The sequence below is a fragment of the Euleptes europaea genome, chromosome 20 (assembly GCF_029931775.1).
Source record: "Euleptes europaea isolate rEulEur1 chromosome 20, rEulEur1.hap1, whole genome shotgun sequence".
NCBI classification, from domain to species: Eukaryota; Metazoa; Chordata; class Lepidosauria; order Squamata; family Sphaerodactylidae; genus Euleptes; species Euleptes europaea.
Window position 1 is genome coordinate 2,676,004 of NC_079331.1, and position 25,271 is coordinate 2,701,274.

Sequence of the window (25,271 nt, forward strand, 5' to 3'; positions counted from 1 at the left end):
GTGTGGGGGAGGTAGTTGTGAATTTCCTGTATTGTGCAGGGGGTTGGACTAGAGGACCCTGGTGGTCCCTTCCAACTCTATGATTCCATGACACCGACCCATGGGATGACGTCACATCCCGACGTTTACTAGGCAGACTATGTTTACGGGGTGGTTTTGCCATGGCCTTCCTCAGTCGTCTACACTTTACCCCAAGCAGGCTGGGTACTCATTTTACCGACCTTGGAAGGATGGAAGGCTGAGTCGACCTTGAGCCGGCTACCTGAAACCGACTTCCGTCGGGATCGAACTCAGGTCGTGAGCAAAGCTTTCGACTGCAGTACTGCAGCTTACCATTCTGCGCCATGGGGCAGAGTGTACATGGCTGTACAGAAGGTTAAATAAAAGCCCACCTGTTAAAAAGCCGGGAATAACTGAGAAAACGCCTGGAACATCTTGCAGAATATTCGGGATGTGGATGTGGGATAAACCTGCAGGAACTCTTAACGCACATGTTCCTCCCAGAGGAGAAAACAGCAGCTAGGGTTGTGTGTGTGCGCACGTGTTTGTGTGTGACTGAGATTACAAAAACCACATTGGAAATGCTAAAATCCTCCTAAGCCACAGCCCAAACCTAAATACAAGTGAGAGGAGCCAGCATGGCATAGTGGTTAAGAGCGGTGGTTTGGAGCTGTGGACTCTAGTCTGGAGAACCGGGTTTGATTCCCCACTCCTCCACATGAGCAGCGGAGGCTAATCTGGTGAACTGGATTTGTTTCCCCTGCTCCTCCACATGAAGCCAGCTGGGTGACCTTGGGCCAGTCACAGCTCTGATAGAGCTCTCTCAGCCTCACCTACCTCACAGGGTGTCTGTTGTGGGGAGGGGAAGGTGATTGTAAGCCGGTTCGAGTCTGCCTTAAGTGGTAGAGAAAGTCGGGATATAACAACCAACTCTTCTTCTTATTATTAAACAGGAAAACTGAAATGGAGATCCATTTGTGGTTCTTCCAGTATGTCAACTAATTTGACTCTGACGTCTATCTGCTGCAAAAAAAAAAAAACACCTTCCACAAAGATAGTTTCAGGAAGTAGCCATGTTGGTCTACAGTAGAAGGGTTGGATCTGAGTCCAGGAGCACCTTAGAGATCAACGAAATTTTCAGGGAGAGTCAAAGCTTGATACCTGAGGAAAAGAGCATTGACTCCCGAAAGCTTACACCCCGAAAATCTTTTGCTCTCTAAGGAGCTACTGGACTTGAATCCAGCAAAAAAAACCACCCTGGAGCTGAAGAAAAAGGATCTTGCCTAGTAAGACGTTGTTAATTCTTTGCTGGCTAGCATAAATATTGCAAGGCAACCATTTCCAAAGCTCGTTTTTAAAAATCTGCGGGGACAAAGAGTTTTTCTCCTCACCGGCTGCGCAGCGCCCGTCTTAAACCCAGGCGACTCTATCCTGTGATTCGGCTGCGGCTGAGCTTGTGGCGCGTACGGAGGGTACGTCGGATTCTCGTGGTGCATTACCGACGCGTCTTCCCTGACGGGCTCGGAGGACCGCGTGATGGCCGACTCGGGAGGGGTCCCCACCTCGTCGTTGAGGGTCTCGTCTAGCTCCTGGTCGGTGTAGGCCCCACCTTCGGTGTCGGTGTCCTCGTAGTCAGAAGTATGCCTACTGTCCGTGCTGTACATGGAGTACTCACTGCCCGGAGCCGACAGGTAGGACAGGCGGTCGTCATGGAGGTCCAGGTCGTCGCTTGTAGCGCCGTCTGCCTGTGTCAAACATGTCGGATTTTATTGCCATGGCTAGAAAAACGGGTGCCTCCCCCACCCCAAATTTCCAAAATAGTATTCTGAACTATTAAAACAGAACTGAGATTAAACCTACGAATGATAATCAGATAACCTTTATTTGGCATAATAACCTACAAATGGACAGATCCGCACCTGCTTTTTCGAGTGAAAAAAAGGAGTTCGTGGATCTAGGACTTTATGAAATGCACATGAAGCTGCCTTCTACTGAATTGGACCCTTGGTCCATCAAAGTCAGTACTGTCTACTCAGTCTGGCAACGGTTCTCCAGGGTCTCAGGCAGAGAGGTCTTTCACATCACCTCCTTGCCTAGTCCCTTTAACTGGAGATGCTGGGGATTGAACCTGGGACCTTCTGCATGCTGAGCAGATGCTCTACGACTGAGCCAAGGCCCCTCCCAAACACATGAAGCTGCCTTATACTGAATCAGACCCTTGGTCCATCGAAGTCAGTATTGTCTACTCAGACCGGCAACGGTTCTCCAGGGTCTCAGGCAGAGAGGTCTTTCACATCACCTCCTTGCCTAGTCCCTTTAACTGGAGAGGCCGGGGATTGAACCTGGGACCTTCTACGTGCCAAGCAGAGGCTCTGCCACTGAGCCACAGCCCCTTCCCAATTCATGTTTAAAGCTCTGCAAGTCACTACCCCTAAACACACCTGAATGGCCTATTTGCATTACTTTTCAATTTATCTTGTACATGTGATATTTGATTATCTACTGTATTGAACATTATTTCTCTCTGTTCTATAGTGGGTTTTGTATTGGTCAAAGATCCTGAAAGGACTTCTGTGCTGAGAAGCAGACAACGAAGTGGCAGGTGAAATGAAACCTAAATCAGGTCCGTGCAGAGATGGACATGGGACAAACCGGCCCAAATTGGACTGCAAATTCACTATCACTTCTCAGGGCAGATCTTTGAATCCCAATGAATGGCTGCCCTGAAAATGTCAGTTCGAGATAAAAACCACCCGTAACAACCCTTACGTAATCTATACGAGTGAGCAAAATTGCCGGTTGTTAGTGGAAGGGCAGAGGGGGGGGCAGAGGAGAGGTTTTAGGGCACCACACCTGCCGGCCCACGATGGAGTAAAGAAGGTCTTTTCACAGTGCCGGATGCGTCTCTTGCCCAAAGGCACATCGCTACAACCCCTGCTCTTAGCAGAAACCATACCTCTCCGCTCCCACAATGTTGTCCAGTCAGACTGCCCATTTTGAAAAAAGGTGAGCTGCGGGAACGAGCTAGCATCACTGTCCTTTTCCCATCAGTGGGACATTCAGTCATATACATTAGTGTATTAGTATATTCCAGGGCTTTTTTGTGGAACTACTCACTGGTACTATCAGCATCTTTAGAGGCACTCAATAGCAGCAAATCGAAAAGTTGGCACGCTCACGCATAAACGGGTGACTACTGAGGCTTTTTGACCCAGCAGGTGGGGCTCTATGACCTGCCTGCAGGTCCCAACCGAGGGGCTGAAGACTGCTAGTTCAACAGGTTAAGCAAAGATTTCGATGGCGAGGGTTTCGATTTTTAAAACCTATTTTGACAACAGGAGTGGAAATTGAGGTTCCGTACCTTTCCTTCCGAAACCCACACTAACTGATTCTGCTGATGCTGAATCGCTTCCTTGAGAGCACCGTACCAGCCGTCGTTCATGGAATTCAAGTTAATGGTTGCTAAAAACGAAGAGCCAAAAAAAAAAAAGAAAAAAAAAAAAGAAGATGATGATCACGGTAGCATTTTTGCTGAGGTCACACAGCTATTGTTGAATTCAACAGGGCTTTGCAAATTCTAGTCCCTTTAACTGGAGATGCTGGGGATTGAACCTGGGACCTTCTGCATGCCAAGCAGAGGGTCTACCACTGAGCCACGGCCCCTCCCCCTCTAGCAGGGCTTACACCAACATGAAGCAATGGAACGGACAGGCCATTGGCAGTTTTTTGTCTATTCTCAACTGCTGTCCGTAAGCACAAATTTGCACAATGGACTGCATTTGCCACGTTCTACAAGAAGCATCTTGCGGTCCCCCTCTGTTCAGTGGTCCTTTCCACGAACTCACCTGTGAAGAGGTGATGGTTGTTTTTCCGTAGCTTGTGGGCCCTCTCGTATAGTTTCCTGGCACTTTTCCGGGATTCGGGACACAGCCTCATTCTCATGGTCTTGACGCCCTGCTTGGAATCTGGGTTCAAGAACACCACGATGGGATACCACTGTGCGTAGTTCAAACGGTCCACAGCGTTCGGAGTGACATCTAACAAGGCGTGTTTGTCCTGCGGAAACAGCAGTGGGAGGACGGAACGACACGTTAAAGGTGTAAAGGCCTCTCGGAAGGTGTGCATCACATCGGGGTTAAAAGCTTGCTACCTTTCCACGGTTCCATTAAAAAGGCAGATTTGCATTTACAGTTTGGGGGGTATGAGAGAGCAAAAATCAGAGGCAGGCAGAGGAGTTAAATTGCTGGGAGAGAAGCTGCAGCAGCAGCAGGCAAATGTCTTGCACACTGATTCTGCAGTCATGAGAAGGGAACCAAGAAGCAGGCTACATCCAGCCTTGGGCCATTTCAAGCCCATGAAGGGAAGCAGCACAATAGGAGGTAGAGGAGGAGGAGGAGGAGGAAGAGAAGGAGGAGAAGGAGAGTTGGTTTTTATATGCCAACTTTCTCTACCACTTAAGGGAGAATCAAACCGGCTTACAGTCACCTTTCCCTTCCCCCTCCCCACAAGACACCCTATGAGTTAGGTGAGGCTGAGAGAGCTCGAAGAGAACCGTGACTAGCCCAAGGTCACCCAGCTGGCTTCACGTGGAGGAGCGGGGAAACAAATCCAGTTCGCCAGATTAGCCTCCACCGCTCCTGTGGAGTGGGGGAATCAAACCCGGTTCTCCAGATCAGAGTTCACCGCTCCAAACCACCGCTATACCACCCTGGCTGGTTTTTATTTCCCACTGAGGCTTAAACCACTGTGGCCATGAGGGCACCACCCTTCCCACTGGTCCCGCGGCAGCTTTTTAGAGCCCGGTGACATATCTGGAGTTCCTTCCAATCATGGACCCCCATCATCCCGTGTGCTTTGACCCTGACAGGCACATCTGGAAATGCAAGCTTTTTTTTTTAAAGGTTAAGGAGGAACATGACTAGGAAAAGAGCACTGCATATTCATCGCTTTCCTTAGTCAGAGTGACCAGTATGGCTTTATTTCACTAGGGCACTTCTGAACTCCCACATAAGCTACTGATAACTTACACACAGGTCAACCGCCGCCCCAAATTGCTGCCTGAAATTAAATTTATTTAAAGCAATTTTATGCCGCCTTTCCACCCTAACAGGGCCCCCGAGGCAGTGCACATAAAAACATGTAAACAATTAAAAAGATAAAACAATTCAACATTTAATCACTTACTCGGTCGATTATCTGTTTTATTGTGTGAAGACGGATAATGCCAGAACTACGTTGGTCCGTCCCAGCATCCCTTGGTTCGCTTTCTGTTGGAGAGAAAGCCGTCAGCATTACCCACCGGTCAGTTAAACACAACACTTTGACCCTATGCTAGCAAAGAATCTTATTTCTTCAACAACATAGATCTTTTACAGGATTTCGGGCCCGGAAAGTGCTACTTCTGTATTTTAGAAATAGAAGTTCAGAAGGTCGGACCAGAACAAACGGGTTGAAATTAAATCAAAAGAGTTTTCGTCTAGACATTAGGAAGAACTTTCTAACAGTTAGAGCGGTTCCTCAGTGGAACAGGCTTCCTCAGGAGGTGGTGAGCTCTCCTTCCTTGGAGGTTTTGAAGCAGAGGCTTGATGGCCATCTATCAGCAATGCGGAATCTATGACCTCAGGCAATTCATGAGAGGGAGGGCACCTTGGCCATCTTCTGGGCATGGAGTAGGGGTCACTGGAGGTGTGTGTGGGAGGTAGTTGTGAATTTCCTGCATTGTGCAGGGGGTTGGACTAGATGACCCTGGTGGTCCCTTCCAACTCTATGATTCTATGAAGTTACACCATCGCTGGGGAAAAACCTTTCAAAGTCACACCCACCCTTTACTTCCTTGCAGCTACTACTTCGGCTGCTGGTTTAACCAGGTTTGCACGCAGGACCATCCCAGTTCAAGGCTATCGGGTAAAAGATGCTTGAGAGAGACCTCAGTGTGAGCCTTGCTCCAAAACACATTGAACTGGACAAGATGGAACTATGGTTTGACTGTATGATGCAGCTCCATGCACTGTTATTCTGTGGACGTTTCCTTAAAGATGTTTCAATATATGCAGGCAGTACCAATAATTTACATCTACAAAGGGAACTTTCACTCACAAACGCTCATACCCCTTAAAATCTTTCTGGTTTCTAAAGTGCTCCTAGATTCAATTCTAGCTATTAATTTACACAGACTGATTAACTCTCAACAATTCTACTAAAAGCTGTGAAGCTGTGGCCATGCCTTTAAGGTCGGGTCATTCCTTGGGAAGGTGCTCGAGAGCAAAACGGCGAAGAGAAAACGTACTTGCAACCTGGTAAATGTCGGGTTCTTCCCTCGCCAGCTTCTCCCGCGCCACATCCGCGATTGGTCCAAAGATGGTCACCGGCCTGAGAAACCCAGCTGGAATCAAAAGGGAGATACTGGTGAAACTCCTAGGAGCGAGTCAGTTCTCCGTAACTTCAATCTTCTCCAAACACTCACCTTCTCGAAGGACGACTCTCTCGTAGGCAGGAAACTTGGTCTGCACCGGCTGGGCGGAAAGATCCTCTCTGCTTTTCCGGAGATTTCTCTTGGAACTGCGCAACCCTCGGAACCTCCAGAAATCGGCCCGGTCCCCGCCGGCCGTCTTTGGAAGCGTGTACTGCACGCTTGCGAGCTGCTCAGCTCTGCGGGAGAAGGACCAAAATGGCAGTGAACACGGGAACTGGGAAAATGTGCGTGTCTCTAAAGAGTTCACACGTTTGGGGCATTTCCAATGTCAATTTCCACCCATATCTCCTGAAGCAGCACACATTACTGTCAAGAGCATATAGATACCATTCCAAAGGATTCCAAAAAAATAGACAGGTTTGCCAACAAGTTGAACACATGAAGCTGCCTTCTACTGAATCAGACCCTCGGTCCATCAAAGTCAGTATTGTCTACTCAGACCGGCAGCGGCTCTCCAGGGTCTCAGGAACAGGTCTCTCATATCACCAATTGCCTAATTCTTTTGACTGGAGATGCCGAGGATTGAACCTGGGACTTTCTGCCTGCCAAGAAGGTGCTCTACCACTGAGCCACGGCCCCTCTCCAAGGCTCTCCTAGGGTCTCAGACAGAGGTCTTTCACATCACCTACTTGCCTAGTCCCTTTAACGGGAGATGGCAGAGACTGAACCTGGGACCTTCTGCATGCAAAGCAGATGCTCTACCACTGAGCCATGCCCCCTCCCATATAATACATGAAGCTGCCTTATACTGAATCAGACCATCAGTCCATCAGGTTCAGTATTGTGTACTCAGACCGGCAGCGGTTCTCCAGGCAGAGGTCTTTCACATCACCTCCTTGCCCAGTCCCTTTAACTGGAGATGCCAGGGATTGAACCTGGGACCTTCTGCATGCCAAGCAGAGGCTCTACCACTGAGCCAAAGCTCATTCTCGTATTAACTATTCTAAGTTTCAGGGTTTTTATCCAAGGTGTGTAGCACAATGCAAGTTGGCAAGACTTCAGCCTTGGCAATCTATTCTGATTTTTTCCGAAACTATACCTGTTTTTGTTGGGAATGATGCCTCTCTCCACCTCTTTGTGATTCTTGCCTATCCGAATAGCCAACCAGGATCCGAGCTTGCCGTTGTATAAGGTGTCCACCACCCGGAACACCTCGCCTTTGTTGAAGCTCAGCCCGTAGGGAGATTCTTTTTCGTATTCAAAATGAGTTCTAATATAGAAAGAATCTCCTACATCCGACTCCACAATGCGTCGATAAACTGAAGAAGGAAGAAGAGTTGGTTTTTATATGCCGACTTTCTCTACCACTTAAGGGAGACTCAAACTGGCTTACAATCACCTTCCCTTCCCCTCCCCACAACAGACACCTTGTGAGGTAGGTGGGGCTGAGTGAGAGCTAAAAGAACTGTGACTAGCCCATCAACTTTATAGCCTAGTGGGAAATTGTTTATATTACCCTCAGGTACCTCATTGCATAGTCAGATCTGGATTGGTTATTTAGCCTTGAGACATGACCCCTGATTGGATGGGATCCCATGTGAGATTAATCCAGGAAGTAGCCAAGTGAGAAAATTTCCCTTCTGCAGCAACCAGATGAAGAAGCAGAAGCAGAAGGGTTGGTTTTTAAATGCCGACTTTCTCTATCACTTGAGGGAGAATCAAACCGGCTTACAATCACCTTCCCTTCCTCTTCCCACAACAGACACCCTATGAAGTAGGTGGGGCTGAGAGAGCTGTGACTAGCCCACAGTCACCCAGCTGGCTTCATGCGTAGGAGTGGGGAAACCAACCCAGTTCACCAGATTAGCCTCCACCGCTCATGTGGAGGAGTGGGGAATCAAACCCGGTTCTCCAGATCAGACTCCACCATTCCAAACCACCGCTCTTAACCACTACACCACGCTGGCTCTCTATGCTACAATAAAGTGGATTTGGGGGGGGGGGGTATAATGTACAACGACAAAGCTTCCCAAAATTTATGGAAACTTTTACAGAATTTAAAACTTGCAAGGGCCACGTGACAAACTCTCCATGTGTATTCGAGTTAAGCTGGACCTGTTACTTCGTACAATGTTATGCTTGAAAGCCAGTGAGACTGACTTCGGTATTAAATAGAGAAGCAGAACTTTTTCAGTACTCTGCCAGATGCGTTAAGAGACGTTTTACCGCCTCGAACCAAGAAGAAAGGCGGGATGTAAATGTTTTAACACATAAATCACGATGGGTAGCTGTGTTTGTCTGCCTGTAGCAGTAGCCCCTTAAAGAGTAACAACATTTCTGGCAGGGTGCGAGCTTTTGTGAGCCACAGCTCACTTCTGAAAAAGAGAGCGCTGTGCCTCACAAGAGCTCATACCTTGCCAGAAATTTTATTAATAAAGTAATAAATTATTGTCGAAGGCTTTCACGGTCAGAGTTCATTGGTTCTTGTAGGTTATCCGGGCTGTGTAACCGTGGTCTTGGAATTTTCTTTCCTGACGTTTCGCCAGCAACTGTGGCAGGCATCTTCAGAGTAGTAACACTGAAGATTACTACTGTCCTTCAGTGTTACTACTCTGAAGATGCCTGCCACAGTTGCTGGCGAAACGTCAGGAAAGAAAATTCCAAGACCACGGTTACACAGCCCGGATAACCTACAAGAACCAAAGTAATAAATTATTTTTTTAATAGAGCAACAAGCTCAATTTAGCCCCAGGAAATAAGCCAGCAGGGCTGAACCTTGCATTATTTATTAAAGCATTTATATCCCATCTTTCCTCCTGGTTCAAGGCAGCTTCCAATAATAGTAAAAAAAATATCCCCAGCTAAGAAGAAAAACATAGAATCATAGAGTAGGAAGGGACCACCAGGGTCACCTAGTCCAACCCCCTGCACAATGCAGGAAATTCACAACTACTTCCCCCACAAACACATAACAGCAAACCCCAACTCTCTCCCCCGCCCCTTAAAAGATGCCTGCCGTTCCGCCCTCCTCCAAAGCCCAGGCAAACAGGCAGGCCTTGTGGTGCCGGCTGAAGATCTCCAAGGAGGAGGCCCATTCCCCAGAGCCACCCTAACCCAAAGTGGTGGGAGAGCCAAGAGATGGCTGCCTGATGACCATAGCTGGCACACAGGGATAACATAAGAACATAACAAAAGCCCTGCTGGATCAAACCAAGGTCCATCCAGGGGGACTCATTTCACCGACCTCGGAAGGATGGAAGGCTGAGTCAACCTTGAGCCGGCTACCTGAAACCGACTTCCGTCGGGATCGAACTCAGGTCGTGAGCAGAGCTTGGGCTGCAGTACTACAGCTTACCACTCTGAACCACGGGGCTCCATAGCACCTAATATATTCAGCATGCTCCTCTGATCTTGGAAAAAATAGGTATGCACCATGACTAGCATGCATTTTGACTAGTAGCCATGAATAGCCCTCCCCCAGTATATGGGATATATGGAAGGAGACGGTCCTTCCAACAGCCTGGCATTACACAGTTCAGAATTGTGCCGGTCTCCGTGCGGCAGCTAGCAGAGACGGCTCTCTTTTATTGCCGAGTGCTGCCTCTGTCAAAGGGGACAAAAGCCCAACACTTTGATTCAGCTAAGCCCAGGGATAACGTTGCACTGCCGTTGCCTGCCACTGCCTGCCTAAGAAAGGCCTGCCGCTGCCAAAGAAAATTCCCAACGGCCGGTTCTGGGATTCTATAGAAGAGTTCTCGCCCCGGTCTCGGGGAAGTAACTTACCGTCTTTCTTCTTCTGTGCCAAGATTGTTACCTCTTCCCCTTTAGGGAGGTCGAGCAAGAAGAGCACGGCTTCCTCGCGGATGATGTTTGTGAAGTCGACGTTATTTACCTAGTGCAAAAACCAGCAGGGTTTTAAAAAAAAAAATCCCCGCACAGTTCAAAGACCCTTCACTAAGGAGCAATGCATTTTTTATTACCTGCACGTCAATACTTCTATGTAGTAAAGAAATCCTACCACCCTTTCGTCTAAGCATTCGTCGCTTCGTGAGTATGGTTTGTATGATTGTCCGGTACAGAATCTCGTAAGAAGGAGAAGTTTCGGACGGCAGCCATGCTAGTCTGCGGTAGAAAAGCTAGACTCGAGTCCAGTAGCACCTCAACAAGAGTTTTGGGGAATGATTGTCCCACCTTCAGACTGGGATACAAGGACTCCCGGGTCTCCCTGCCTAGTTGTGTCTGACGAAGGGAGCTTTGGCCCGAGAGCTCATAGCCCCAAAATCGGGTCACTCTCTAAGGTGCTACTGGAATCGAATCTAGCCGCTCATAGGAATGAGAAGAGTCCTCTTGCAAGACCAAAAGTACACATTCGCCTAGTCCCACATTCTGTAGCCAACAGAATATGAAAGCAGGGTAAGAAGCCGTAATGCTGTCACCATGAACTCAGAGGTTTTGTTTAGCTACCTTGAATAGCACTTGGGGGTCAATGCGGCCTTATTCTTTTAAAACCTAATGCCCTGTCTAAACAGCTCATCTCCACACTAAGCTACCTTTAGACTCAAGCAGGGTAGTATAGTATGGGGGTTACCGTACTTTGTATCCCAGCGATGTATTAAGAGTTTGAAAATGTTATAAAAAACATCACTTTAAAAGGGTTTTTGGATACTACGGCTAATAAATGGTTGGAAGACGTCTTCACAGCTAAAGGGGCCAAACAAAGTGCGAACAGTATTTTTTATAATGTTTTCAAACTTTAATATATCGGTGGGAATACACAGAAAGTGCGAACAGTATTTTTCATAACGTTTTCAAACTCTTAATACATCGCTGGGAATACAAAATGCGGTAACAGCCTACATTTCAGATGGCTCATTTGCTTATTTTAACAAAATATTTATTAGCTGCCTTTCTTCCTAATGGAGCTCAAGACGGCTTACAGTATAGATAAAATACGTTAAAAACATTAAAATCCACACTTTCAAATCACAATTTAGGATTGCTAGTAAACTTAATCAAATGCAGTCCTAAATAAAACCATCTTCCACTGCTTCCTAAAGATCAAAAGTGAGAGGGGCCTGGCGCATCTCCCTGGGGAGGCTGTTCCCTAATCATGGGGCTGCCACCAAAAAGGCTTGTGAGCAAACAAGATGAGCTCCTTTGATTGACGGGACAGACAGGAGCCCATCTCCATGATCTTAATTCCCAGGCAGGAACATCTGTTTCCACCAAAAAAAGGTCCAAATACTATGCATACATTATTTTTAAGACTGAGCCTACCCTGAGAATCTGATCTCCTTCTTCCAAGCCCTCTTTAGCGGCGGGGCTGTCCTCGAGAACACCGGCCACGAAGATCCCAACGTCATTGCCGCCCGCCAACCGCAAGCCGACGCTGTCCCCTTTTTTGAATTTAACAAGTTTCATGCTTGGCCTGAAAAATTAAGACACATTTTTAAAGCCACATGAGCACATGAAGCTGCCTTATACTGAATCAGACCTTTGGTCCATCAAAGTCAGTATTGTCTACTCAGACTGGTAGTGGCTCTCCAGGATCTCAGGCAGGGGTCTTTCATATCACCTACTTGCCCGGTCCCTTTAACTGGAGATGCCGGGGATTGAACCTGGGACTTTCTGCATGCCAAGCAGATGAACACATGGTGCTGTTTTGGCGTTGGTCCATTAAAGTCAGTATTGTCTACTCAGACGGGCAACAGCTCTCCAGGGTCAACAATACTCAGCAATGCTGTCTGCGCTGGAGAGAGGAGTGAGGCCCTCCAGTTATGTCCAAAAGGGCTGCAGCGGCATAAGCACATGAACACACATGCATCTGCCTTACACTGAATCAGAGCCTTGGTCCATCAAAGTCAGTATTGTCTACTCAGACTGGCAGCGGCTCTCCAGGGTCTCAGGCGGAGGTCTTTCGCATCACCTACTGCCTGATCCTTTTCAACTGGAGATGCCACTGGGGATTGAACTTGGGACCTTCTGCATGCCAAGCAGATGCTCAACCACCGAGCCACACACCCTCCCAAGCAACCGTCCCATTACCGGAGCATGCCGTCCTCGTGGGTTGAGTTTGGTAGAGGGCCATCGGACGGGCTGACCGGCAAATCCACATCCGGCTGTCCCGGCTGAGCGTAGACTGGCTTTGGTTCTGTTGAGAAATACACACAGAGGTGAAGACTGGATGGAAAAGACTGTCGTTTTTGAAAAACGGGGACACCAAAAGACAGGAAAACTCTTGCTCACCCTTGCAAAAGGCTCGCTCAGTAGTATTATTTACCTTCAAATCGAATTTATTTAATACAGTCCAAGACCAATAAAAATAGAATCAATACAATAATTCAAACTTCCAGAATATCAATTAACTCATGGGAAAAAACCATTTAAAATGGTCGAGTCTCAGAATTATACAATAGCTTATAAAACTTATAGCTAAAAAGCCTATATATGGTTTATCCAAGTTTCCTAATCTTGTAGGCTAAACGTTATCGCTAAAAAGCCTATATATGGCTTACCCAAGTTTTCCTAATCTTATAGGCTACCCAACCAAATTTTGTGACCTTAAAAGTTTTCTCTTGATTCTTATCTGATAGCATTAGGGAGAGGAGAGTCCTTCTATTTTTTGCTGGGATGGCGGGAAATTTGACATTGTTTAGCTTATTCGTTCAGGCTTCAATATCTTGAGGTTTTTCTTCCCCCCCACACCTCGCCGCCATCCTGTAAGGAACATTCCCCTCATCCGTTCCCAAATCCCTCTGCTCCATCCGATTCGCCAGCTCTCTCGTTACCAAACTCCGCCGATCTGGCCATGCTGAGCCCTGCTTCTGTACCCGCAAGGTTGGACTACTGTAATGTGCTCTACGTGGGGCTGCCCCTGAGGACAATCCGGAAACTACAACTGGTCCAGAATGCAGCAGCTTGACTTTTGCCAGCCGGGAACGTACATTGCCCATTTTGAACAAGCGACATTGGCTTTTGACAGCGACACCGGCTGCCTGCTAATCTGGCGAACTGGATTTGTTTCCCCGCTCCTACACATGAAGCCAGCTAGTCACAGCTAGTCACAGCTCTCTCCGCCCCACCTACCTCCCAGGGTGTCTGTTGTGGGGAGGGGAAGAGAAGGTGACCGTAAGCCGGTTTGAGTCAACCTTAAGTGGTAGAGAAAGTCAGCACACAAAAACCAACTCTTCTTATTTTAGATGCGTGTTACCATGCGCTCTGTGGCGAGGAGGAAAAGAGCGACGCTGACCTGGAAGTGGTGGGGTTTGTTTTTCGTTCCTTTCCACTACAGATTCTTCCACGGATTTTGACAGGGGAAGGTCCTCGGCGTTCTTCACGGGCGTAGAGACCGCCCCTGGCTTCGCTATTCTCTCGTCGTCTCTGCTCCTGAGGCTGAAAACAGGAAAACACACACACAAACCCCAGTTAAAGTTGCAGCAGTAACTCTAGCAAAAAAAAGGCATGCAGAATCAAAAGACTATCTCTGGCACAAAAGGCATGACATACTCCAGGTTTTCTTATGCTAAAAAAATGGATGATGGCCAGGGGAAGAAGTCTCAGGCCAACCACTCTAGAAAGTTAAAGCTCGGGAGGACGCTGGAGATGCAAACTGCTCTGGGCGGAATCTCTCAAGCTAGATGTAAGGCCAGAAGTCTAGAAGCCAACAAGATTTTGGGGGAGCAAGCTTTTGGAAGTCAAAGCTTCGTATGTGACAAAGGGAGATCTGCCTTTTGAAAGCTCATAAGAACGTAAGAGCATAAGAAAGGCCCTGCTGGATCAGACCCAGGCCCATCAAGTCCAGCAGTCTGTTCACACAGTGGCCAACCAGGGGCCTCTAGGAAGCCCCCAAACAAGACAACTGCAGCAGCAGCATTGTCCTGCCTGTCTTCCACAACACCTAAGGTAACAGGCAGTCTCCTCTGATCCTGGAGAGAACAGGTAGACATCATGACTAGCATCCATTTTAACTAGTAGCCATGAATACCCCTCTCCTCCATGAACATGTCCGCTCCCCCTCTTCAAGCCTTCTGAGTTGGCATACCCTGAAAATCTTGTTGGTCTGTAAGGTGCTACCAGACCAGAATCTAGCTCTAGTATAATCAACAGCACATAAAGCAGATGAAATGTGCCTTAGGACCATTTACCTCTGCTCCCCCTCCTGTGTTACTCCTCAACACACAGAAAAGAGGTGCTCTGTTCATGGCGAGGCCATTTCCTGCAGCCAGGGGGCACCACGGCCTCAATAACGGCATAGGTGCCCAGAAGCGGGCAGCAGACACAATGGGCGCGGAGTGACCACTTCCCCTCCGCCCGGCATGCACACCAGCAAAGAGGCTGGACATGAGAAAGGCAGAGATCGGAGGAGGCGTGTTTCAGGTCACGAGCATCGGATGACTGTGGGGTTTTTTTGTGTTAAAAACGCACTTGATGCTTAGGACGCTGTCCATGCCCGGTCTCCAGAGACCTGCTTAAGGACGCTCCCGCAGTAAAAAGGCAACAGTAAAAACAAAAGGAAAGAATGACCAATAATAAAACAAGCCACAAAAGCCTTCCAAAAATTATATTGATGAAAACAGTTCTCCGGCAAAAGAAGATCGTAAAAACAGCTTTACACACACATGAACACATGAAGCTGCCTTATACGGAATCAGACCCTTGAAGGTCCAGCAAAGTCAGTATTGTCTACTCAGACCGGCAGCGGCTCTCCAGGGTCTCAGGCAGGCGTCTTTCACATCACCTCCTTGCCTGGTTCCTTTAACTGGATCTGCCGGGGATCGAACCTGGGACCTTCTGCATGCCAAGCAAATGCTCGACCACTGAACACTCTTTTTTTTTTGACCAATTGTGATGTATTTTAACAGGTTCTTGAGGTAGTACACAAGTAATGGGGAGATACGGAAGCTACTAGTAAAAATGGATACTAGTCATGATGCATCCCTATTCTCTCCAGGATCAGAGGAGCATGCCTATTATCTTGGGTGCTGTGGAACACAGGCAGGACAATGCTGCTGCAGTTGTCTTGCTTGTGGGCTTCCTAGAGGCCCCTGGTTGGCCACTGTGTGAACAGACTGCTGGACTTGATGGGCCTGGGTCTGATCCAGCAGGGCTTTCCTTATGTTCTAAGTATTTAGCATTTTTAGATAAGTGGGACTGACCGTCCCCTGACCTGCATGGTCCAGGCTAGCCCAATCTCATCAGAGCTTGTGAAGCTAAGCAGGCCCTGGTTAGTACTTGGACGGAGACCGCCGAGAAATACCAGGGTCACTACGCAGAGGCAGGCAACGGCAAACCAACTTTGTGTCTTGCCTTGAAAATTTCATAGCGTCACTATAAGTTGGCTGTGACTTTCCTGCATGGTACAGGGGGTTGGACTAGATGACCCTGGTGGTCCCTTCCAACTCCGATTCTATGATTCTATAACACTTTCTGCCACCACCAGGGTTGAATGTGGGGCTTGACCTAAGAATTTTTTTGCGTTAAGACGGGTCAAAATGATGTGCAGCTAAGACAACTTTGCTTTTAAATAACGCTGAAAAGGGAATTTCGGCTGATAGTATTCCTCACCCCATGATTACATGTTGCACCAGTCAAAACCCTGTCTTCAAGACTTCTGTCAAAGGCATATGAGTCCTATCCTCCCGGTAACCAGAGAAAAAAAGCACTCAGAGAGATTCCAATGGTGAAAAAAATTCAAAAAGGGGGCCCTGAGATGGAGACTGGGGTTAAGAGGCTGGGTCCTGACCCTGACAGACTGAAGACATCTGATCTAGGACAGGAAGCATTCCTCAAATGGCCAGATATAGCCTGGCGGCTGTTCGGTATCGTCCATGAAGCAGGTCAGTGCCTTCCTTCCTTACCAGGCTATTTTGCTAAACTATAAACCATCAGTTTTGAGCTTTGTGATCACTCTATATACTCAATTTTAGTATCATTCTCATCCTCAGAAAAATACGTTTAGATTGAACCCATTCGTTAATTTCAAGCATCAATTTTACATGTTTAAATCATAAAATACAATACCGGTATATTGTTTACATTACATCATTATAGCATAGTCAGCATATGTATACTTGAAGTCATTTATGAGAATAAGAATTAAGCACTCAGTTTTGCATTTCAGTGGTTATATAAAAAGTTGCAAACCGTTTCTCATTATTTTAAGAAATGGTTTCTCATTATCAAAACTGCTGAGAAAGGTCTTTAGAAATAAGCAGAATATTCTTATGGTAAATCTGCAATGTCATTGTAACCTTTGACAGAGTATTATGAGCAGAAGCCTCTATGGCAAAGACTATTTTTCCTGCTTTTAAAAGGAAATTAAACCTCTGCTATATATCTTTTGCAGTTTGTATGTGTAGTACCTGGGTTTTAGAATGAATAATTCAGCATATGTACAACATTAATTCCATGTTTATGTGCTCCAATATGTCAAAGCCTGTGACATCCATAGGAGGTTCCCCAGCTTAGAATCCCTCGTTCCCCCAACAGTTTCTATGTGAGATCTTTTAATGGGAGACGGCAAGGATTGAACCTGGGACTGCCACCCCGCATGCAAAGCAACTTCTTAGAAATACCAAAGCACAAAGTTCTGCCTTATCAAAGGATACTTCATCTTCCCCCAAAGCCTCCCTCTGCTTTTCCTATGGCCTCGTAGTTATTTGACAATATTATTTTTCGCAGAGCGGGGTGACATTTGTATGTCGCAACTTCACGGCCCGCTGGCTTCCACACCTTTCGATCTGTCACTGCCACGAGAGCCCCTTCGGAGGCCCGAGTGCCGCCGGAGGACCCCTCCCAAGCAGACACCTGAACGACAGAAGCCGCAGCCCTGCCACAAAGGATGGGGCAGGATGGGAAAAAGGGTTTGCAGGACAGGTGAAGCCACCCACTGTCAATGCTGTCACCGCATCTGGGCTGCGCGCTGGAAGGCCGTGGCTCGGTGGGAGAGCCTCTGCTTGGCATGCAGAAGGTCCCGGGTTCAATCCCCGGCATCTCCAGCTAAAGGGACCAGGCAAATAGGTGATGTGAAAGACCCCTGCCTGAGACCCTGGAGAGCCGCTGCTGGTCTGAGTAGACAATACTGACTTTGATGGACCCAGGGTCTTGACTCAGTATAAGGCAGCTTCCTGTGTTCATGCTAACTCAGTGGTGTCAAGCATAAGGCCTGCGGGCCAGATCCGGCCCCTTGAGAGCTCTTATCCGGCCTGTGAGCCAGTCAAGGCAACCCTCACCCTCACTCTCGATCTGGGCTGGCAAGGAATGGCCTGGCCCGACCAAGTGACATTTATGTCAAATCCTGCCCTTGTAAAGAGTTCGACACCCCTGTGCTAACTCCTATTGCAGATTTCTCAATGTGAAACACCAGGCTAGCTAACCAAAAATCCTAAACCAGGACGGTTTTTATAAAGCAGGAGTTGGTTTTTATATGCCGACTTTCTCTAACACTTAAGGGAGACTCAAACCAGCTTACAATCACCTTCCCTCCCCCTCCCCACAACAGACACCCTGTGAGGCAGGTGGGGCTGAGAGAGCTCTAATAGAGCTGTGACTAGCCCAGCTGGCTTCATGTGGAGGAGCGGGGAAACCAACCCGGTTCCCCAGATTTGCCCCCGCTGCTCACGTGGAGGAGTGGGGAATGAAACCCGGTTCTCCGGATCAGAAACCCGGTTCTCCGGGATTGGCGGGCTGAATTAACACCATGATCTGTCTAGTCCGGGATTGCAATGTTCGACCAACCCTCCAAACCACCGCTCTTAACCACTACACCGCACTGGCGCTGAAGGAGTGGGGGAGACTGCTTGGTTACAAATATATTAAAAAAGACACCCCCCCCCCAATCTCGGGACTTTCTAGTAAGCGTTCAATTTTCACCGTTTAATAAAAGAAGACACAGGAAGTGTCTCGGCTTCTGCCATTGTTCGTAGGTGACGGAATGCTGTTAAAAATTACAGCTGCGTTTCCCATGAGTCATTAAAGGTGTCATTTCGCTGGGTTGTGTGTTCTGGCAGGGTTGCTTTCACATCAAACATCTGTGCTTGTCACAATGGGTTGTTTTTTTTTCCTTTTTAAAGGATGCCTAACCTTGCAGGATTTTAAAATAACCTTCAGTCACAAATAAAGTGATGTCAGCTCCGGGTTCGGTTCATCAGCGGCAGCTCGTTTCTCCACCAATTTCCTTTCTGCCAGTCAAAAGCACGCGTTTCTGCCAATCAGGCGGGCGCCATTAATGTCATAAAAATACCAGAGGCCGTTTGAGCCCTGTCTGCCGCAACACTTTTAGCGACTATCGGGTGCGGAGCCTCGCCGAGGACTTCCCGAATCTCGCGGTCTGAATTCGGAGAGGGGATTCGTAGGGGAAGGCGAGGCTGACGCAAAACCATTTTTCCCGTCCAAGGGATGGAACTTACGAAACTGGGATTGGCTGGCTGAATTAACACCATGATCTGTCTAGTCCGGGATTGCAATGTTCGACCAGCCATGACGTGGTCCATAAATGTGGCACATTACAGCCATAGAACATGGACTGCTCAACAGAGAAAAGCATGTGTCTCTCTCCGCCCCCCCAATTATGAACATGAACACTCCTAGTATTAACTGCCAAAAGCAAAGTTTGATTTTGTCCTATAGATTTAACAAACGCCATCAATACAGCTTGAAAAGCCACAGGGCCAAGAGCACTCTTGCTGGATTCCCACTGGCCAAGTGGAGATCATGTGTGAACTGTTGCTCAGTGGTAGAGCCTCTGCTTGGCATGCAGAAGGTCCCTGGTTCAATCCCCGGCATCTCCAGTTAAAGGGACTGGGCAAGTAGGGGATGTGAAAAACCTCAGCCTGAGACCCTGGAGAGCCACTGTCTGAGTAGACAGTGCTGACTTTGATGGACCAAGGGTCTGATTCAGCAGAAGGCAGCTTCATGTGTTCAACACAGCAGCTCAGACTACCAGACCAGGTCACTTGCCTGCACAGGGTGACCACGGGCCATAATTTGGAACATTTCAGGGGTCGCTCGAGCCGACTCAGGTCTCCAATGGACCAGGACCCCATAAAATTGACGGGATTTCTTCCTTTATACATTTTAAAGGAGTTAACAACATACTGGCTGACAATCTTAGGAACATTGGTTCTTGTAGGTTATCCGGGCTGTGTAACCGTGGTTAACAGATCACTTCAGGATACAATGGTTCCACATTAACATACCACACCCTCATTAGCACATTATCTTGATACTTACAGGACAATGATTTGCACATTACATTTAATACTTTGCAGGACAATGACTCAGCTCAAACCCAACCCCCTGACTATATATTACTCTTCCTTCACTCTTGACACTGAGAGACACTGTCCTTCATTGTTACTCCTCTGAAGATGCCTGCCACAGTTGCTGGTGAAACGTCAGGAAAAAAAAATACCAAGACCACGGTTACATTGCCCAGATAACCTACAAGAACCAATGAACTCTGACCGTGAAAGCCTTCGACAAAATCTTAGGAACGTCATTTCTCGATTAAAGGGATAACAAAGCACAAAACATGCTTTACACGCAAGACGTTTACAGTTCCCGATTTCAGCCACATGCAATATCAAAAGATGCAAGCCATGTCAAGAAGCGCAGGGTTCCTGGTTTCTCCAAACAACGGGGAAGAAACGGAACTGCATATTTTAACTAACAGCTGTTCATGGGGGCAAGTCCTGACACTAATGAGCACAAATTGCAATCAGTTAGTAGAAGCAGGAGGAGGAGAAGAAGAAGCAGCAGCAGCAGAAGAAGCAGGAGGAGAAGCAGGAGGAAGAGGAGGAGAAGGAGAAGAAGAAGAGTTGGCTTTTACATGCCGACTTTCTCTCCCACTTAAGGAAGAATCAAACCGGCTTACAATCACCTTCCCTTCCCCTCCCCACAACAGACACCCTGTGAGGTAGGTGGGGCTGAGAGAATGTAACTAGCCCAAGGTCACCCAGCTGGCTTCATGCAGCAAGAACTCTTACAATTAAGACACACATTCCTCTCTCCAGTAAATTCTACTAGTTGTAAGGTGTGCTTGATACAAACAAAACCTAAACCCAGCAACAAAAAAGCAAGCAAGCACCTATATGTGAAGGTAAGAGAACCTGAAAAGGTACTATGCAATAAGGTAGTACCTTCAAACCTCTCAATTTCGCAAGACTAAGGCTACAGTCCCACGTCCGTTGCTGTATTTTGTCCCAAAAAAGCTCATCAACCCCGTCTTACGCTCTTGGTCTTGGATAGAAAGTAATATCTTCCCAGGCACAATATTAGTTTATCAGAATGTGGAATGCAGAATCTTCCGGAAGCCCTTCTCTTCTTTTACTCCCGGGAGGGGCAGCAGGTTGGATCCAGACATCCACTATCCCCGCATCCACAGATCTTTACCACATTCCCCTCCCCCCTTTAGTCCTTTGGGACTTTGGGAAAGTTGATTTCTAGGCTTGGGGGGGGCTATGCCCAGGAAGGGCGAATGAGCAAAACTGCCCTCTACTTCCTCTTCCATCAGCACCAATCCCTGGCTCTCGTCGAGGACAGCCGTACACTCTTAGGGCCAGGGACCACCAGTAAGTTATTATCAGATGAACAAATGAAGCCGCCTTATACTGAATCAGACCATCGGTCCATCAAAGTCAGTATTGTCTGCTCAGACCGGCAGCGGCTCTCCAGGGTCTCAGGCGGAGGTCTTTCATGTCACCTACTTGCCTGGTCCCTTTAACTGGAGATGCCGGGGATTGAACCTGGGACCTTTTGCATGCCAAGCAGATGCTCTGCCACTGAGCCACGGCCCCCTCGCCAACGTAAAGATCTTCTCTTCTGATGTTCTTATGGACTTACGATCTTAACCTCCACATTCAGAGGCAGCAAACCCCTGAAGCCCAGTGCCAAGAGGCCACACCAGGAGAAGGCCTCGGCCTCTTTACCCTGTTGTTGGACCTCTAGAGTACTGTGTGAGGCAGGATTCTGGACTTGATGGACCACTGGTGTGATGCCGCAGGGCTCTTCTTATGTGTTCCTAACCCAGGTAGAGCCAATCCAAGAGAAAGCAGATAGCTAACGTGCCCTACGCCACTGGTGTCTATGCTCTCATGCCCTCTCAGTTCACTGCACCATCATGCAACTCAGGCCCTCTGCCGGGGAGCCATGCGCCTGCACACACCCCCAAAGCCAGTCTGCTATAACATTACAAAAGTCGATGTTAAAACCGTATGAGGCGACCGTCACCTGCCGTTGCTGGGCTGCTGTGGAGAATGTCTGGAATGATCTGAAGGCTCCGACCGCTGGTCAGGAGATCGTGAGCGACTGCGGCGGGGCCTGTCATGGGATCGGTTGGAATGATCGGATGCCAGCGACTGAATTTCTGAAATGTCTGTCAAATAAAAGTCGGGTTTTCCCATGAGATGGTTATAATTAAAAGGATGGCGTGACCCTACCCAAAATGGAGACGAGCTTTCGCGGGAAAAAGTCTTCCTACCAATCGGTGGGTTTTTTGGCGAATACGATCATGCCGGTTTTTCGCTTTGAGCGAATCGCTCGTGCGCTTTTCGAGGGGAGACGCCGAAATTCTTGAGTCCACCCAGCAACCAGTTTATCAGCTCAAAAACCCCACCCCCTTCTCTCTTTCTAAGGACCCACCTCCAGCCCAACCGGACACATATCCTACCCACTCCACTCCGCAGAGTTTGGAGTCTTCCCCCGGCCTCTGATGGAAGCGAGGGGCCGCTTCCACTACAGCAGCGGTTCCCAGCCTTTGTCCACTAGCGTACCACGTGGCAAGCCCATTTCTATAAACTGTACCCCCATATTGCAAACATTGTTGTAATTAATATCGCTGCTGTTATTTCAAAAGCCTTTCCCCACCATTGCTAATTTTTTTCGTGTACCCCTAAATGTCCTCGTTCGTACTCCAGGTTGGGAATCACTGCACTAGAGGAACGCTTTGAACTCATCTGAGATTACGTGCCAGGATACAAGCCACTGTGTTTAACCCTTCAACGTTTGCAGCGCTGGTAGGTAACTACACTTATCTGAAGAAAGAAAGAAAATAAGGATACTCACCGTCTCTTTCTGAAGCATTGGCCGAGTGAACGCTATCAGAAAGATCGGGGACGTTCAGCAGAGTTGCCCGCTCATCCCTTTGAACCACCATCTTCAGCTTGCCCTTTGACCTTTCTATTAGGGTCTTGGCATCTGTCAATGACATATTTTCCGTGACTGTGCCGTTTATCTGCAACAGAGCAAAAGGACTACTGATAGGAACCGAAGGGAAAGTCAGCAGTTCCATCTTAAAGGCATCTCGGACAAATCGAAGGGGAGGGGAGAGGAGGAGGACTCTTGCGGTTTCTTAAGAGCTTGTTGGTCAACGTTCCAGAAGATACAGCCCCCTTCGGACGTTCGAGTCGCCCCGTTTGCAAAACCACGGGAAAAGCCGCGGCAGCCAGGAGAGGCAGGAAATCCTGCAGTGCAAATTAAGCAGAGGTGCGGCCCTCGAAGAGGTCGGCAAAACGGACCTTCCTGAAAACTTTTACCGGAGTGAGAGGAATCGAGGAATTCATTTCCCAGAATTAATGGCCTTAATTAGACGAACCACTTCTTTTGCTTATTCCTTCTTTTCGACGCCAACGTCAGGCCTGCTTTATCAGGCTCGGCCTGATCTGGCCAACTCTTAACAAATTAAAACAACAACCAAAAGGGCTTTAAATGCCAGAGCTTTTGGCCTTCTCACGGTGATAAATCACGGAAGCCCTGTAAAGTAGGGGTCTTTCATTAACCCCCCAGACCTCCCTCCTCTGCTACTTCTAGTTGCCTAACCCAGCCCTTCCGAGGCAAGCCAGCTTCAACAAAAGAAGAGTTGGTTTTTATATGCCGACTTTCTCTACCACTTAAGGAAGACTCAAACTGGCTTACAAACTCCTTCCCTTTCCCTCCCCGCAACAGACACCCTGTGAGGTAGGTGGGACTGAAAGAGCTGTGACTAGCCCAAGGTCACCCAGCTGGCTTCATGTGGAGGAGTGGGGAAACAAATCCAATTCACCAGATCAGACTCCACTGCTCCAAAAGCATCTTAAAGTTTGGATACAGCAAGGGGGAACAAGACAGAGTGGCATTCATAGGGGCTAACAACGAAGGGGGGGGGAACTTAACCCTAAAAACTCCAGAATTAAGTACTCTAAGGTCAAGGATTTTAAGGATTTAGACCACTGAAGAAGGCCATACGGCCAAAACGTGTTTGGTCTGTTTTGGTCTAATTCTCTAGTTGTTATTTCATGTTTATTTGTGCTCTATATCCATATTTATAATAGAAATATAGAGGCTATAGCAGGGCTGCACACAAGTCATTGAAATTTATAAGTAATACATTCATTATATATAACTGCAGGATATCATTTGTACTTAGTATTCTTTTTTTGCCCTTATGTATGTTTGTTCTTGACCTTAGGGTACTTAATTCATAGGGGCTCTCCAGGCTGTCTTCTTCCCTGACTTTGATGGCCACAGCTAGCCCCATCTTGGAAGCTAAGCAGGGTCGGCCCTGGTTATTATTTGGATGGGAAACCCCCAAGTAAGTCCAGGGTTGCTACACGGAGGCAGGCAATGGGAAACCACCCACTCCGGCCAGAAGTCGACTACGACCTGACGGCACTTCCTGCCACCAGACGGTTCCAGTATGACTTTCAACATCCGAGAGAAGAACATAGGAGTTAAGCAGGATAGTCAGTGGGGGTTAACCTCGGCAAGCAAGGCCCCGGTCAGTTTGACTACCAAACACGCACAAACGGACACTGCTAAGGGTGGCCAGTGGTAGAGAGCTGCCAAGTAGTTAATCGCACCACTGGTTTATGGACACATAAACGTAAACTTCAGGAACGAGGCTGCAACTTTGGATATTCACAGAAGGAATGTCTGTGACTGTCCCAACTGACACACGGAGGAGGAGGAGAGGGGGAGAACCTGCTCGCGCCTTAATTATATCAACGGGATTAAGAGTTATGTCAAGAGAACGGGCATGGAGCTGTTCCCAAGGGGCTAATATTTGCCAGCCAAAGTGATTTAGCTCAGTCTCCGGCCAGAAGCAGCCCTGTCCCAAGGCAGTCAGGGCTGCCAAGCAGAGCATCTCTGCAGCACAGATCCACTCAACTCACGCAGGGCTCTGTTGAACACATGAAGCTGCCTTATACTGAATCAGTCCCTCGGTCCATCAAAGTCAGTATTGTCTACTCAGACCGGCAGCGGCCCTCCAGGGTCTCAGGCAGAGGTCTTCCCCATCACCTAGTTGCCTGGTCCCTTTAACTGGAGATGCCGGGGATTGAACCTGGGACCTTCTGCGTGCCAAGCAGAGGCTCTACCACTGAGCCACAGGGGCTTGGGCCCGCGTGTTAGGACGGGCTACTCCCACGTTAAGAGTCACAGGCCTTACTAGCATGGCTTAGCAAAACAGGGCCGTCCTGCTATAAAAAGAAAGCTTGCATTTATCCTCTTTGCAATCTTTCACACCAGGGAATTGGGGGGTGGGGAAGGGTCGGCCACGTGAAGTAATCATGCCACTGAGACACAAGTTGCTGGAATCTCTCCTTTACCAAGGGGTGGGGTGGGGGGAATGACACAAAGAACGGTCATCTACTTTACCTTCAAGACAACGTCACCTTCCTGAATGTTGCCGTCTCTCGCCGCTAGACTATCTTGGGATATTTCTTTCACGAATATGTGGCTGGCCAGGCGCAAACCGTATTCTGTTTTGGGTGAAAAGAAATATAAAGATACGAGATTGAAGCTGTTAAAAGGAAAAAGCTGTACTCTTTGCACCAGAACGTTTCGTATTGGTTCTCTGTTCCGACAACGGACGAATTGTAGGCGC

General features: G+C 48.0%; 1 protein-coding gene across 2 annotated transcripts in view; it reads right to left on the bottom strand.

Moving 5' to 3' along the window:
* Window positions 1-25,271, bottom strand: part of TJP1 (tight junction protein 1) — a 197,066-nt gene that overhangs the window by 19,479 nt on the left and 152,316 nt on the right. For both annotated transcript variants that reach the window (XM_056865692.1, XM_056865691.1), the window contains exons 7-20: window positions 25,043-25,146; window positions 22,475-22,643; window positions 21,641-21,785; window positions 13,662-13,804; window positions 12,458-12,563; window positions 11,690-11,840; window positions 10,196-10,304; window positions 7,512-7,731; window positions 6,464-6,648; window positions 6,287-6,382; window positions 5,185-5,267; window positions 3,846-4,056; window positions 3,362-3,462; window positions 1,392-1,745 (exon numbers count right to left, since the gene is read on the bottom strand). In XM_056865692.1, coding sequence (XP_056721670.1) covers window positions 1,392-1,745; window positions 3,362-3,462; window positions 3,846-4,056; window positions 5,185-5,267; window positions 6,287-6,382; window positions 6,464-6,648; window positions 7,512-7,731; window positions 10,196-10,304; window positions 11,690-11,840; window positions 12,458-12,563; window positions 13,662-13,804; window positions 21,641-21,785; window positions 22,475-22,643; window positions 25,043-25,146 — 2,177 coding nt within the window. The remainder of the gene's footprint in view (window positions 1-1,391; window positions 1,746-3,361; window positions 3,463-3,845; window positions 4,057-5,184; window positions 5,268-6,286; window positions 6,383-6,463; window positions 6,649-7,511; window positions 7,732-10,195; window positions 10,305-11,689; window positions 11,841-12,457; window positions 12,564-13,661; window positions 13,805-21,640; window positions 21,786-22,474; window positions 22,644-25,042; window positions 25,147-25,271) is intronic.